This window comes from Pelodiscus sinensis, chromosome 1 (assembly GCF_049634645.1).
Source record: "Pelodiscus sinensis isolate JC-2024 chromosome 1, ASM4963464v1, whole genome shotgun sequence".
NCBI lineage: Eukaryota > Metazoa > Chordata > Testudines > Trionychidae > Pelodiscus > Pelodiscus sinensis.
In genome coordinates, this window is record NC_134711.1 from 133,773,080 (window position 1) to 133,786,859 (window position 13,780).

Below are 13,780 nucleotides of genomic sequence, written 5' to 3' on the forward strand. Positions count from 1 at the left end.
TGTGCTAGTCTGGATCTGCAAAAACAATGAGGAGTCTGGTGGCACCTTAGCTCTGGTCTACATTAGGAGTTATTTTGAAATAATGCCTCTTTTAGGCTACCTCTACACTACTGAAACCGCGGTTTAAAGCGGTTTTGCCAACAGCTGAGTGAATTTTCGACCGATCCTGTACTCCTCAGAAAACAAGGAATACAGGATCTGTCAAAAAATCACCCCGCTGTTGCAAAACCGTGTCTAAGCCACGGTTTCTGTTTCAAAATGGCACTTGACAGAGACAGTGCCAGAATGTGATTATGCAAATGAAGCGTGGGATATTTAAATCCCCGCTTTGTTTGCACTTCCGATGTGTCTAATTTACATCCCTCTGCCAACAAAGGGGTGTAGTTTAGACTTGGCCATATTGAAATAACAAGCAGAGTGTCCTCACTACCAAGCTCGTTATTTGGAAATAAGGGGCTGGTTATTTCAAAATAATAACTCCTGCTTTCCATGAGAAATATTGCTTCTTTCAAAATAGTTATTGCAAAATAGCAGTAGTGTGGATGCTCTACTGCTGCTATTGCAAAATAACTACTCTCTAGTGTCATTCAGAGCAATTACTCCCCAGTGCTTCCTGAGACGCTAAGGTTGCGTTTAGACTGGCATGATTTTGCGCAAATGCTTTTAACTGAAAAGTTTTTCCGTTAAAGGCATTTGCGCAAAAAAGCATCTAGATTGGCACGGGTGCCTTTGCGCAAAAACTGCTTTTGCGCAAAAGCATCTGTGGCCAGTCTAGACGCGGTTTTGCGCAAGAAAGTCCTGATCGCCATTTTTGCCATCGGGGCTTTTTTGCGCAAAACAGTTCTTCCCTGTCTACACTGGCCCCCTTGCGCAAAAACATTTGCGCAAGAGGGCTTTTTCCCGAGCAGGAGCATCAGTGTATTTGCGCAAGAACACTGACAATCTTACATTAGATCATCAGTGTTCTTGCGCAAATTCAAGCAGCCAGAGTAGACAGCTGGCAAGATTTTGCGCAAATCTTGCCAGTCTAGATGCACCCTAAGTCAAGATAGTGTGTCCACATTAGGGAAGCCTGCCTCAGACTAATTTTGAGGGTTCCCTTTAGTGTGGACGCTCTCTTTCCAAATAGTTATTTCAGGAGTTATTTCAAATTAAGTTATCCTGAAATAATTTGCTAGTGCAGACACACCCTTAGAGACTAGGGGTACGTCTACACTACAGCGCTAGTTCGAACTAACTTAGTTCGAATTAGTTAATTCGAACTAAGCTAGTTCGAACTAACGCATCTAGAACTAAAAACTAGTTCGAACTAGCGTTTTGCTAGTTTGAACTAGTAAGTCCACATTGAGTGGACTCTGAACAGGGCTTAAGGATGGCCGGAAGCAGTGCCGGCAGGGCATAAAAGGAGGACTTAGAGCATGGAGATGCTGTCTCAGGCTAGCCGAGGGCTGCGCTTAAAGGGTCCCGACCCCCACCCCGGACACACAGTTCTAAGGGGTGCCCCGCTTGCAAAGAAGTTCTGGCTTGGAGTGCCCTGAGTGCCCACACTGGGCACATCACAGCACTCGGCCATCAGCCCGGCTGCACTTGCCGCAGGCTGCCATCTGGGGAGAGGGAGTAATTGGGGGGCTGCAGGAGAGCTTCCACCCCCAGAAGCCCGCAGAGCCAGCCCAGTCCTCCCCATCGGGGGCTCGTACCCCATTCCTCCCTCACCTCCTTCCACTTACCCTTCCTTAGCCCCCCTTCTTATTGATGTACAAAATAAAGATAACGTTTCTTCCAACATTGACTCTGTCTTTATTGAACAAAACTGGGGGAGACTGGGAAAAGGAGGTGGGAGAGGGGAAGAGAAAGGCTGGGAGAGGGGAGGGCAACTAACATGATCAGGGGTTGGGAACAGGTCCCAGATGAAGAAAGGCTACAGAGACTGGGACTGTTCAGCTTAGAAAAGAGGAGACGGAGAGGGGACAGGATAGAGGTCTCTAAAAGCAGGGGTTGGGTGGAGAGGGTGCATTCAGAAAAGTTCTTCCTGAGTTCCCATAAAGAAGGACTAGAGGAGACCAAAGGAAAGGAATGGGTAGCAGGCTTGAAACTAGTAAGAGAAAGTTGTTCTTCTTCTTCCCAAAGCAAATAGTTAACCTGTGGAACTCCTTGCTGCAGGAGGCTGTGATGGAGGTTGGGTCCATGGAGTCCTATTAGCCAGAGGGTAGGAGTGGTGTCCCTGCCCAAAGTTTGTGGAAGGCTGGAGAGGGATGGCACGAGACAAATGGCTTGGTCACTGTCTTCGGTCCATCCCCTCCAGGGTTCCTAGGGTTGGCCGCTGTCGGCAGACAGGCTACTGGGCTAGATGGACCTTTGGTCTGACCCAGGACGGCCATTGTAAGCTCAGGGCTCAGTGTCGGGGGTCTCAGTGGACCCCCTTGATTTTCATGCACACCTGGTCCTGGGTGGCCAAGCTGGCAGCTCTCCTGCCCTAGACGGCCACTTTCCTGTGCCTAGTGCGGAGATCGTGGACGAGGTCCACGATGTCCGCACTAGCCCAGGAAGGTGCCCGCCTCTTGCGGTCCAGGGCAAGCTCCCGGGAGCCGCCAGCCTGGTCCCAGGAAGAGGGGGAGGGCTGGGGGACATCGGGTGGGTGGCTCTGTGCCGTGCCAGGTGCAGGGTCTGCTAGCTGGGTGCTGGCAGGCTTGCACCTGGCACGGGCACCGTAGCCAGCCCGTGCCCCTTTAAGGGGTCCAGGGCCGGGAGGGGGGCATAGAGTTTCCCTGGTGTTGGCCAGAGTGGCCACCAGGGAAACCTGGGGAGGGCTAGCCTCCCACTAGTTCGAACTAAAGGGCTACACAGCCCTTAGTTCGAACTAGCTAGTTCGAACTAGGCGTTAGTCCTCGTAAAATGAGGTTTACCTAGTTCGAACTAAGCGCTCTGCTAGTTCGATTCAAATTCGAACTAGCGGAGCGCTAGTGTAGCACCTATTAAAGTTAGTTCGAACTAACGTCCGTTAGTTCGAACTAACTTTGTAGTGTAGACATACCCTAACAGACTTATTAGGGCATAAGCTTTTGTGGGTAAAATCCAGAAGCGTATACGCTAATATATCTGTTAGTCTGTAAGGTGCCCTACGACTCCTTGTTCATGTAAACAGGAGTGGCCTGAGGTGGGCTGCGGCAGCTAGCACCCCAGGCGGAACGCGCAATCGGCACCCCCGCCTGCATGGCCATCAATGGGGGTGACATCATCATCGGGCGCCCCGGGTGCCCTGTGACGTCCTCATTGGGTGCTGTTGAAGGCAACACCCTACGTGATGGCCGAATCGGCCTATAGCCACGGGCCACCCTTGTATGTAAATAATTTACTCTGAAAGTCTCTCCCCCTCCCAGCTAGCTGTCAGGGGAGAGGGGTCATTCAGTTCATTTAGATCCTTACTAATGTGCCATAGGATATTCAGTTCCAGGGTGGAGATATCTCTTCTCCTATGGAAGCTGCTGGATCAGAGTATTTTTAACACCCAGTGCCTTTGCTTCTTTGTCACAAGTCCTGGCACCAGCGTCTCTGCAGTGTAGGAGCTAGTGTAAGCGGGGGAATGGTCCCGCTATTGTGGGGAACTTTCCTGGCTTCTATACCACCCCGGTGAAATGGACCAGTGAAAGTATCTGAGTCCCCCCTCCCACTTCCTTTACCCAATGGCCTCCCTGACCCTGAGGGTTTCCCTTCCACTCTCCTGAGTAACAGAGTCCTTGAAACCCCAACAAGGCTGGGCCCAGGTTTCCTGGGGCTTAATCCCCGACCTTGTAGTCACTTGGGGCAGGGGATAGGGTGTCCCCACTCCGGGGTGCTCTCTTCACACTGGATGCTTTCTTGGCCCAGTGATCATTTCATACAGTTCAAAGCAAATACAATGTATTAAACATCAACTGATTAAAGAGAAAAGAATAAGAAAAAAATGAGAAAGGTTAAATAAGAACACGCAGTCCTGCTCTGTAGCATGGGGACATCACAAACAGCAGTCTGCAGAGTATAAGGACAATTCACAGTATGTTCCTTATAGGTCCCAGGGCTCTCTATCAAACCCTGGCTGTGCTGCAGGGGGACTGCAGACTGGACACGCTTGCTCTGGCAGTGACCACATGGCCTCAGGCTCTAGGTGGCAGGACCCCTCTCCCAGTCTGGCCTGTAGGGCCTCTTGGCTGGTGGTGTCTCCCTGCCCAGAGCCTCTCCCCACACTTTGCTGGTCCCAGCTGCTCACCACACCCATCTGCAGGCTGTGCTGCTTTGCCAGTCTCCAGCTCCTTGTGTTGTTCTCTGCCTCTTTTGGCTCTCTGGTCACTGCCAGTCTGTTGCTCAACACAGGGTCTGCGCTTCTTGGGCTGTGTGTGTCTGGCTCTGTTTCTGCAGGTCTGCCTCTCCATACAGCTTGCTCCTCTTAGCTCTCTCTTCTTGCTCAGAGAGACCCAGAAAAATCCCAGTTCACACTGAGGACGGGACCTGACCTTTTACTTTCCTCACTGGCCTGTCCAACCTGTCAATCAGGCTGAGCTGGCGTGTTGGCTGCTTTCCATTGTCTCTGGGGTCTGTCAGTCTCAGGGCCCTGATTTCTCATGGACCCTTCCTCTTTTGATACTGGGAACTGGCGAACCAAAAACTCCCACAGAGTTTTAGTAAGGGGCTAACAGTCCCCTTACACTAGGTAGGAGCTGCAGTGTAGGAGCTAGCTCAAACTAAGCTGCAGTTTACCTATCATTGTAGGGCTCTGACTGTCCTAAGGGCTCAGAGGGAACACTTGTGTGGGAATTTTCCCTCTGGCTCTTTGACCCTTGCTGTTCTGAGGTTGCCTCTTACTGTCTAGGTGCTGCTTCTCTAACTCCTTGGGAGACTCACAGTCCTGAGATCTCTGATCCCAATGTGCACTCACATTAGCCACAGGGCACGAGGAGAAAAATAGAGATTGCATTTCCCATGGGCACATGATGTAACCCTCAGCTCAGAGACTGCAGTATCCCCTACATAGTCACTACCACCTACCTCTGAGAGTTCCTCAGCAGATGTCCCAACCACAATGTGTTTCACAGAATACACCTGTCATGGCCACATTGCTGTGGTGATGGAGCAAAGAGCTAGTAAGTTTGCAGACACCGACTTTCTTGCCTAGTGTGAACATGGGGTCTTGGTGTATCTCCCTTAGGTGAAGCTGGTGGATGGGACCAATGAGCCAATCATCAATGAAACAGTCCGGATTTCCTTGGAAGGGCGTGACTATGAAGTCAACTCCACAACAGACGATCAGGGACGAGCACGATTTGCTCTGGACACCTCTCATTTTGATTCAGCCTCTGTTAGGCTCATAGTGAGTGGCTGGGGGAGGAGGGTGATCAGAGATGGGCTCTGTTGTGGAGTTTATATAATTTTTTTGCTGAAACCAGCTTCCTCTCTCCCAGGGAGCAGCTGTCTGTATCTAGAGCTCTTTCATATCCATGAAGTGGCAATAGCCCTACTGTCAGTGGTGTGGCCATATGTGAGAATTGTGCTTATCTGCATTTTTGACAACCTTGTCTTCACTCTGCCTAGCAGTCCACATTCCCCAGGGCGGATTCTAACATTCCAGACCTCTGCACAACTGCATAGACGCACCATAGAGTAACCAGCCTGCCACACAAGTGGCTTCTTTCCCCCAAATGGAGAGTTTCCGTCTGACATGGCATTAGCATGAGATGCAGCATCAGAATCAAAAAGCATCAAGGCCAGTCTTATTGGCCGAACATATAACAGGCAGAGAATAGATTAGTTCTCCATTTCCCCTTCTCCTCAAAGAGTGCACATTCTGCGTCAGGAGTGGGCAAAAGACAGCTCACCAAGGCCAGCTTCAGATCCAGCCTGTCACTGTCCTGTGGGCTAGCAGGAGCCTCAGCCAGGCTCTCTGCTTGCCATGCCACTGCACACTGCTCACCGTGGTTGGCTGCAGGGGGGCCATGTCATATCTGCATGTCCCATGGGGGGAGTCTCTGGTCACTGCCCATCCCCAGCACAATCTCTCAGCTCCCATTGACTGGAAACCTGCAGCTGGCTTCTTTGAGAGGTATATGGGGTGCAGCAGTCAGGAAGCCTGCCTGAGGATCTGCTGGATTGCTGGCTAGGAACCGTCTTGGGGAAGTGCTTCTTAACCAGAGCCTGTACCTGGCTCCTCACCCCATTCTGCACCCCAACTCCGTGCCCCAGATTATAACTCAAACCCTCTGCACTCCTGCTCCTGCACCCCTACCCTCTTCCAGACTATCTGCTGAGCCCCAATCCTCTGCCCTAGGTCACAACCTTCTCCTTCACCCAAAATCCCTTCCAGACACCGCACCTCCTCCTGCAACTGGTCTCCTACCCCAAGCTCACTGCTGCACCCAGCTCCCTCCAGGACCCCACATCTCCTCCATTAATGTCATTGACCACTTACCAAATTCTTGGAATAGCCACCCCCATCAAAAATTATTGCCCATCCCTGTTCTATAGCATTTGATATTTTCATTATAATTCTCTCCTCCCAGATTTACATCATTAAAAATGTCCAGAATGTTCAAAGGACTTTTTGAAATTGTCAGGGTTTATAACAAAAAATGTCAAGAACTTCTAGTCAGGGAAAAATAAAGAAATGTGCATGTGTGGGGCAAGCTCAAGGCGTTAGATAACTTCCTCTCTCAAATACAAAGTAGTTCTCTGCTCACCGCTCTCATACGAAAACTCTCTCCTCTCCAAACTGCTCTTCAGGTGAGATGTTAAATCCTGTGGATACAAGATAAATCTTTCATAGGTGTCTGTAAAGCCTTCAATATGCTTTTGGCACTGTACAAACAAGATGTTGTAGAAATAATGGAACAGCTTTCCCATTGCTGTCAAGGGGAGCTCTCACTGGGGCTGTGTCCAGACTCAAGGGTTTTTTCGAAAAAAGTAGCCTTTTTTAGAAAAAACTTCACCTGCGTCTAGACTACAGCTGCGTTCTTTCAAAATTAAATCGAAAGAACGCGGCTTTTCTTTCGACGGCGGAAAACCTCATTTCACGAGGAAGAATGCCTTTTTTCGAAAGTGCTCTTTTGAAAAAAGGTGTTCTTGAATGCAAACAGGGCTTTTTCGAAAGAGAGCATCCAGACTGCCTGGGTGCTTTCTTTCGAAAAAGCGCCTTGCTTTTTCGAAAGTACTGCTTGCAGTCTAGATGCTCTTTTTTGAAAGTATCTTTCGAAAAAGCTTCTTTCGAAAGAGGCTTGCAGTCTAGACGTAGCCTGAGTAAGAACCTTTGCATGACTGCAAACAAGCAAGCAAGCAATAATGTGTCATGTTTTGTGCATGCCAAAGAATCCATGTCATCCTATTAGCCCAGCACCCAGTACCTTCCAGAAGCAGGCCATTATTGTCTTGTTCTTTAAACACGGGCTGTGGATTTCAATTATCTATAGCTACATATATCTATAAATATTTTCTCTGTTACCAGGCAATTCATAAATCAAATACCAACTGCTATGACTATTCCTGGGTCTCCCCTTTATACGAACTGGACCATTTCGTGGCAAAGCGATTTTACTCCTCAAGTAACAGCTTTCTCAAAATAGAGCCTGTGTCAGAGACGCTAAGCTGTGGCCATACACAGGAAATCCAGGTGCACTACATCCTGAAGCCAGAGGCCATAGGGGAGCAGAAGGAAATCATCTTCTACTATCTGGTAAACTTGGAATTACTGACCTTTATCTGCACATAGGTGACACCTAAAAATGGGCCCAAGTGCCTGCCAGACAATCAGTCCCTGGACAATAATTCTAGGTGGGTCAATGAACCCCATGTGGCCAGGGCAAGAAATTATCTCTCTGTTCCTATGATCCTTCGCACTCCTTTCCTTGGACTGATGGTCTTTGCAGAGCCCCAATGCTGGGACCCAGCATATTGCCCCTGATTGTACACAAAGAATTCTGTGAGCAGAGACCAGTGGAGCAATACTACTGGCTCCAGCCACCAAAGGCACAAAATTCATAAGAACATAAGAATGGCCGTACTGGGTCAGACCAAAGGTCCATCTAGCCCAGTAGGCTGTCTGCCGACAGTGGCCAGCACCACGTGCCCAAGAGAGTTTGGGCCAAAGACAATGATCAAGCAATTTGTCTCCTGCCATCCTTCTCTAGCCTCTGACAAACAGAGGCCAAGGACACCATTTCTATTCCCTGGCTAATAGCCTTTTATGGACCTAACCTCCATGAAATTATCTAGCTTCTCTTTAAACTCTATTATAGTCCTAGCCTTCACCGCCTCCTCTGGCAAGGAGTTCCACAGGTTGACTACACGCTGTGTGAAGAAGAACTTTCTTTTATTAGTTTTAAACCTGCTCCCCATTAATTTCATTTGGTGTCCTCTAGTTCTTCTATTATGAGAACTAACAAATAACTTTTCTTTATCCACCCTCTCCACACCACTCATGATTGTATATACCTCTATCATATCCCCCCTCAGTCTCCTCTTTTCTAAACTGAAAAGTCCCAGTCACTTTAACCTCTCTTCATATGGGACCCGTTCCAAACCCCTAATCATTTTAGTTGCCCTTTTCTGAACCCTTTCCAAGGCCAAAATATCTTTTTTGAGGTGAGGAGACCACATCTGTACACAGTATTCAAGATGTGGGCGTACCATAGTTTTATACAGGGGCAGTAAGATATTCTGGGTCTTATTTTCTATCCCTTTCTTAATAATTCCTAGCATCCTATTTGCCTTTTTGACCGCTGCTGCACACTGTGTGGAAGTTTTCAGAGAACTGTCCACGATAACTCCAAGATCTCTTTCCTGATTTGTCATAGCCAAATTAGCCCCCATCATACTGTACGTATAGTTGGGGTTATTTTTCCCGATGTGCATTACTTTACACTTATCCACATTAAATTTCATTTGCCATTTTGTTGCCCAATCACTGAGTTTGGTGAGATCATCTTGGAGTCCCTCACAGTCTGCTTCTGTCTTGATTATCCTAAACAGTTTGGTATCATCCGCAAACTTTACCACCTCACTGCTTACCCCTTTCTCCACATCATTTATGAATAAGTTGAAAAGGATTGGTCCCAGGACTGATCCTTGGGGGACACCACTAGTTACCCCTCTCCATTCTGAAAATTTACCATTTATTCCTACCCTTTGTTTCCTGTCTTTTAACCAGTTCTCAATCCAAGAAAGGACCTTCCCTCTTATCCCATGGCCATGTAATTTACACAAGAGCCTTTGGTGAGGGTCCTTGTCAAAGGCTTTCTGAAAATCTAAGTATACTAAGAATACTAAGTATTCCTGACATTCATCTCCCAGGTTCCCCCATTCTAAGGCCTCTCCTACCCATAATACCCATAACAGGAAAGTTTCTTCTTCCATGCAGCTGATGGCCAAAGGAGGCATTGTGCGAGCAGGGACCCAAGCACTGGCTGTGGAGTCTAATGATGGTGAGCTCTCATCACCCTTTCCTTATCCCTGTCCCAGGAGGTTAATCCACCAGGCTTCCACATGCAGTGAGAGAATCATCGTGTGCCTTCCTCTGAGATGGGGTGCAGGGTGGGGGAAGGGAGGAGAGAGCAGATTTCTTTCCTCTATTGCCATTCTAGCTCTGCAGCTTCAGCCAAGCTGTAATCCCTCCAGCCCCTCATAGCTTTGTCCTGACTGAGATATTCTTTGTCACGGGTGCCTGTCTCAGAAGATGGCTCTTGAATCATTGAGGCTGGGTTTGCTTTAACCCTTAGGGTATGTCTACACAGCACCCTTACCTCAAAATAGTCTATGCAATTTGCGTTACACAAATTGCATAGCTAATTTTGACATTATTTTGAAATAAGGTGCTATTCCCAAATGTCCTTTATCTCTCATGCAATGAGGTTTACAGGGGTGTTGGAACAGCGAGCCCATACTATTTTGATATAACAGGTTTGCTCTTAAGGCATGGAATAGCTATTTTGGGATACCGGAGGTATCCTGGATAACTCTGCTGTGTGGACATAGCCTTGGAGAGCAGGAACAATTAGAACAATTACTCAGTCTGCATCCCTTCCTTAGCCACCTCTGACAAAATCCTCCCTTTTATTTTCTGGGGCACCAGGGGCTTCTGGGTTCCTGAGGGACACAGTTTGACGTGTCTAGATGCCAGACTGAGGCACTTGGTATGTGCCAAAGCAGGATTTGAATACAGATTTTGGCAAGAGGAGCCGATGTTCTCATCACTAAATCAAGATACTGTGTTTCAAGTTTCCTTGTGTTACCATGGTCGGAATCCCATCAGTAACAACTTTGGCCTGAAGGGAAGCCTAGAGACTCTAGAGAGATTTGTGGCCCTGGCCTGGAGCCAGCTTCCTGTAACAGACTTTCTCGTTTCTTCTCTTTGCCAGTTAATGGGACCTTCTCTCTGATGCTCCCTGTGGAGTCTGATATAGCACCCCTGGCACAGATGCTCATATACACCACTTCACCCCATCAGGAGATTATTGCTGATTCAGTCAAATTCCAGGTTGAAAATTGCTTTGCTAATAAGGTGGGTGTCTTGATTGAGAAGCCCCAATTCACTCCCTGAAGTCACTGATTAGACCAGCAGCAGCAAAAACTGTATGTTTTTGTTTAGATTTACAAATATTAAAACAGTCACTTAACACCAAAGGCTCTGGGTAACTTTACCCTCTATTAAAACTAGCCCTAAAAGGGATTGAATTGTCGTATTTCTGATGGCAATGCTGCCAAGAGCCCTCCTTGTAGCACCAACAGGGCTCCAGCTCTAGCACCTCCTCTGCTCTCAACTGTAGGAAGGCAAGGAGGTGGGTTTGTCAGGTAACCAGATCACAGTCTAGTTAGCTCACTACCATTCCCTTGGTCAAGAAGAAGGTAAGCACTAGCCCCACCTCTTCAGCCCAAGGCCCCATCCTTCTGTGCCCACCAGAGCCCACCCCACATCCATTGTAGCTGCTGATCTCTGCCTCTCATCCCCAGGCCACCCGATTGTGTTCTGGCTGGTCCCAGCCCAAGGATACTGCACCTCCTCCCCTAAATGTTGAGATGCTAGGCAGCCCAATGCCAAGTGGCTCCCCATACCAACTGGCCAAGCAGGCCCAGACTTCCTGGCCCCAGAGTGCCAGGCAACCAGGAAGTCACACAGCTCCAGCCTTCTTGGCTCTGGAGCACCCAGTGTCCATAATGTGTGACCTAACTCCCAGCCACTCCTCTCCCTCCAGCAACCAGTGCTAGCAATAGCCAAAAGCAGCCTGGCGCACACAGGTAGGAGGGAGCCTGACCTGGGGTGGAGCATGAGCGAGGGCACTCATGTCTGTTTGGCTAGGCAATGCCTTCCCTTGCCTTCATTACCTGTGGCCCACGCTCTAGGACCTCCAGCAGGGTCACTGGCATAAGCTCAACAAGAGGGTGCTTAGTTTTTGTCAGGTGACTGAGTGAGGAGTGGGCCTTGATCAAAGGCCTCTGCTCTGGCAGCATCCAGACCTTAGGCTGTTCATTTTACCAAGGCAGCTGTAAAACAAGATCCTTGATGGATAATGTTCTCTTTAATCTTTTACATCCACAGGCAGATTTTTCTGTTCATGTGTGGAATACATTTTGTTATGTACACAAAGGCATGTGTGAATATGCACTACAGATTGAAACAAAATGCCTTGTTATGGGTTGCTGTCTGCTACTCATCTGGGCAGTATTTGCATTTCTCTTGAGTGGCTGCACAAGTACATAGCTTACCAGAAACACTGCTAATGCCTCAGATCCCTCCTGGTATACCCATAATGCATTAGGGTATGTCTACACTACCCTCCTAATTCGAAATAGGAGGGTAATGTAGTCATACCGCAATTGCAAATGAAGCCCGGGATTTGAATTTCCCGGGCTTCATTTGCATAAAGCCGGCCGGCGCCATTTTTAAATGCCGGCAGTTTGAACCCCGTGCCGCGCGGCTACACGCGGCACGGAGTAGCTAGTTCGGATTAGGCTTCCTAATCCGAACTAGCTGTACTCCTCGTGGAAATATCTCCTCTAAGACTTTTCCTGGAATTGCAGGTCGACTTGCATTTCTCAGCTGCTGAGGGTCTCCCAGCCTCCAACACTCAGCTCCAGTTTAAAGCCTCCCCAGACTCCCTGTGCGCCGTCCGCGCTGTGGATTCAAGTGTCCTCCTTATGAAGCCTGAAACTGAGCTCTCACCCAGCTCTGTAAGTCCAACCTGGTCCTGTGGTCAGCATATGCAGGAGTGATTCTGTTAGGAGCCATGGTAGCAAAAAATGATGCAGCCTGGTCCAATTAAGGCCAACTTAGTGCTGAGAAGTGCAACTACTGGGGGGAAAATCCCTTCAGTCAATGTGTATGTGTCAATGCTCCCAGCCCTCCTCTTATCTTTCTTCAGTAGGTGAGGAGCAGAGAACTGGGCATTTAAGGTGAAGACAGACTTTGTGGGGCCAAGGGGGATCCAGCTCCAGGCCCCCAGAAGGAGCAGGGCCTGGACCAGAGGGGTGGTGTTGTGGGCAAATTTCTAAATGGCTAGGAGCCCTGGAACCTTTAAATATCCAGGCTGCAGGGCAGCTTCCTCCTTCTCTCCTCCATGCTCCACACTCTGTATTGTATGTATCTCTCTTGCTTTGTTTTCTAGCACCTCCACCTTCTCTGCATATATATTTGCCTGTCTGCCTCTGCCTGGGTGCATCTACACTGCACTGTAGCTCCAAATAAGCTGCACAATTTGAGCTATGCAAATTGTGTAGCTTATTTCGAGTTAATTGTGAAAGAGCTTATTTTGTAATTTGGCGCTGTCTGCACAGCACTTATTTTGAAATAACCCGCTATTCCGAAAGGTCCCCTCATGCAAGGAGGTTTACAGGGACTTTGGAATAACAAGCCCGTTCTATTTTGAAATAACGGGTGTGCTCAAAAGACGTGGAATAGCTATTTCAGAATACTTCTGTACCCCAACATAGTGCTGCAGTGTAGACACAGCCCTATCTGTTCCCCCCACAGTATTTCATGGCACTGAGTACCATGGGGGCCATGTGACGCAGTTCTGTTTGCCCAGGTGTATAACCTGCTGCCTGTGAAGGAACTTAAGGGGTACCACCATGGCACAGACATGCTGCCGGAGGATCCCCAGGACCAGTGCATTATACCAGAGCAGATGTACGTGAACGGAGTCACCTATGCTCCAGTGTCATGGCCCAAAGAAGAGGATACTTACATCATGAAGGTAGAATCTCCTCACCCTGTCTGTGTGGCTGTGGGGCGTATGGCACTTGGGTAGCTGCTCTGAAGGGCTGAGGACTGTTCTATGGCTGGAGCGAGTACCATGGTGGTGCCAGCTTCCGCCCCGCCCCTCATCAGGGTGCTGCAGCTCTGACCTAGGGTATGAGCACCTCCAGCTGGGGGGGGGGGATGCTCCTTCCATGGGCATAGCAGTCCTTGGCCGGTCTCCTGAGAGTGCGCACCAGGCGGGTAGCAGTGCTTATGGCAAAGATGGGTCTTTGTGATGTGGGCACCTGTACGGGTAGGAAATGTCCTGATGCTCTGCCGCTCATTTCCCATGAGCTGGTGAATGGCTGGTATGCGGGAGAGCTTTGGGCTCAGTGCTGACTTGAGACTAGAAGTGAAAGAACCCACATGCCCCACAAGCAACAAGCACTCTCTGAGCTGGGAACCACCCATCTAGACAAGACTCTGGGATCCTTCCCTGCTTCACCCCAACCTCTGACCTGGGATTGGACTGGAAGTTGGCACCAGTGCCCTAGAGAGTGTATCTCTTATCCCTCAGAGCCATCCGGTGCC

At 49.0% G+C, this 13,780-nt stretch overlaps 1 protein-coding gene across 2 annotated transcripts in view; it reads left to right on the forward strand.

The window, feature by feature from the left end:
- Positions 1-13,780, forward strand: part of LOC102463964 (alpha-2-macroglobulin-like) — an 89,357-nt gene that overhangs the window by 38,789 nt on the left and 36,788 nt on the right. For both annotated transcript variants that reach the window (XM_025181347.2, XM_014570148.3), the window contains exons 11-16: positions 5,180-5,341; positions 7,466-7,693; positions 9,377-9,440; positions 10,374-10,516; positions 12,034-12,183; positions 13,038-13,205. In XM_025181347.2, coding sequence (XP_025037132.2) covers positions 5,180-5,341; positions 7,466-7,693; positions 9,377-9,440; positions 10,374-10,516; positions 12,034-12,183; positions 13,038-13,205 — 915 coding nt within the window. The remainder of the gene's footprint in view (positions 1-5,179; positions 5,342-7,465; positions 7,694-9,376; positions 9,441-10,373; positions 10,517-12,033; positions 12,184-13,037; positions 13,206-13,780) is intronic.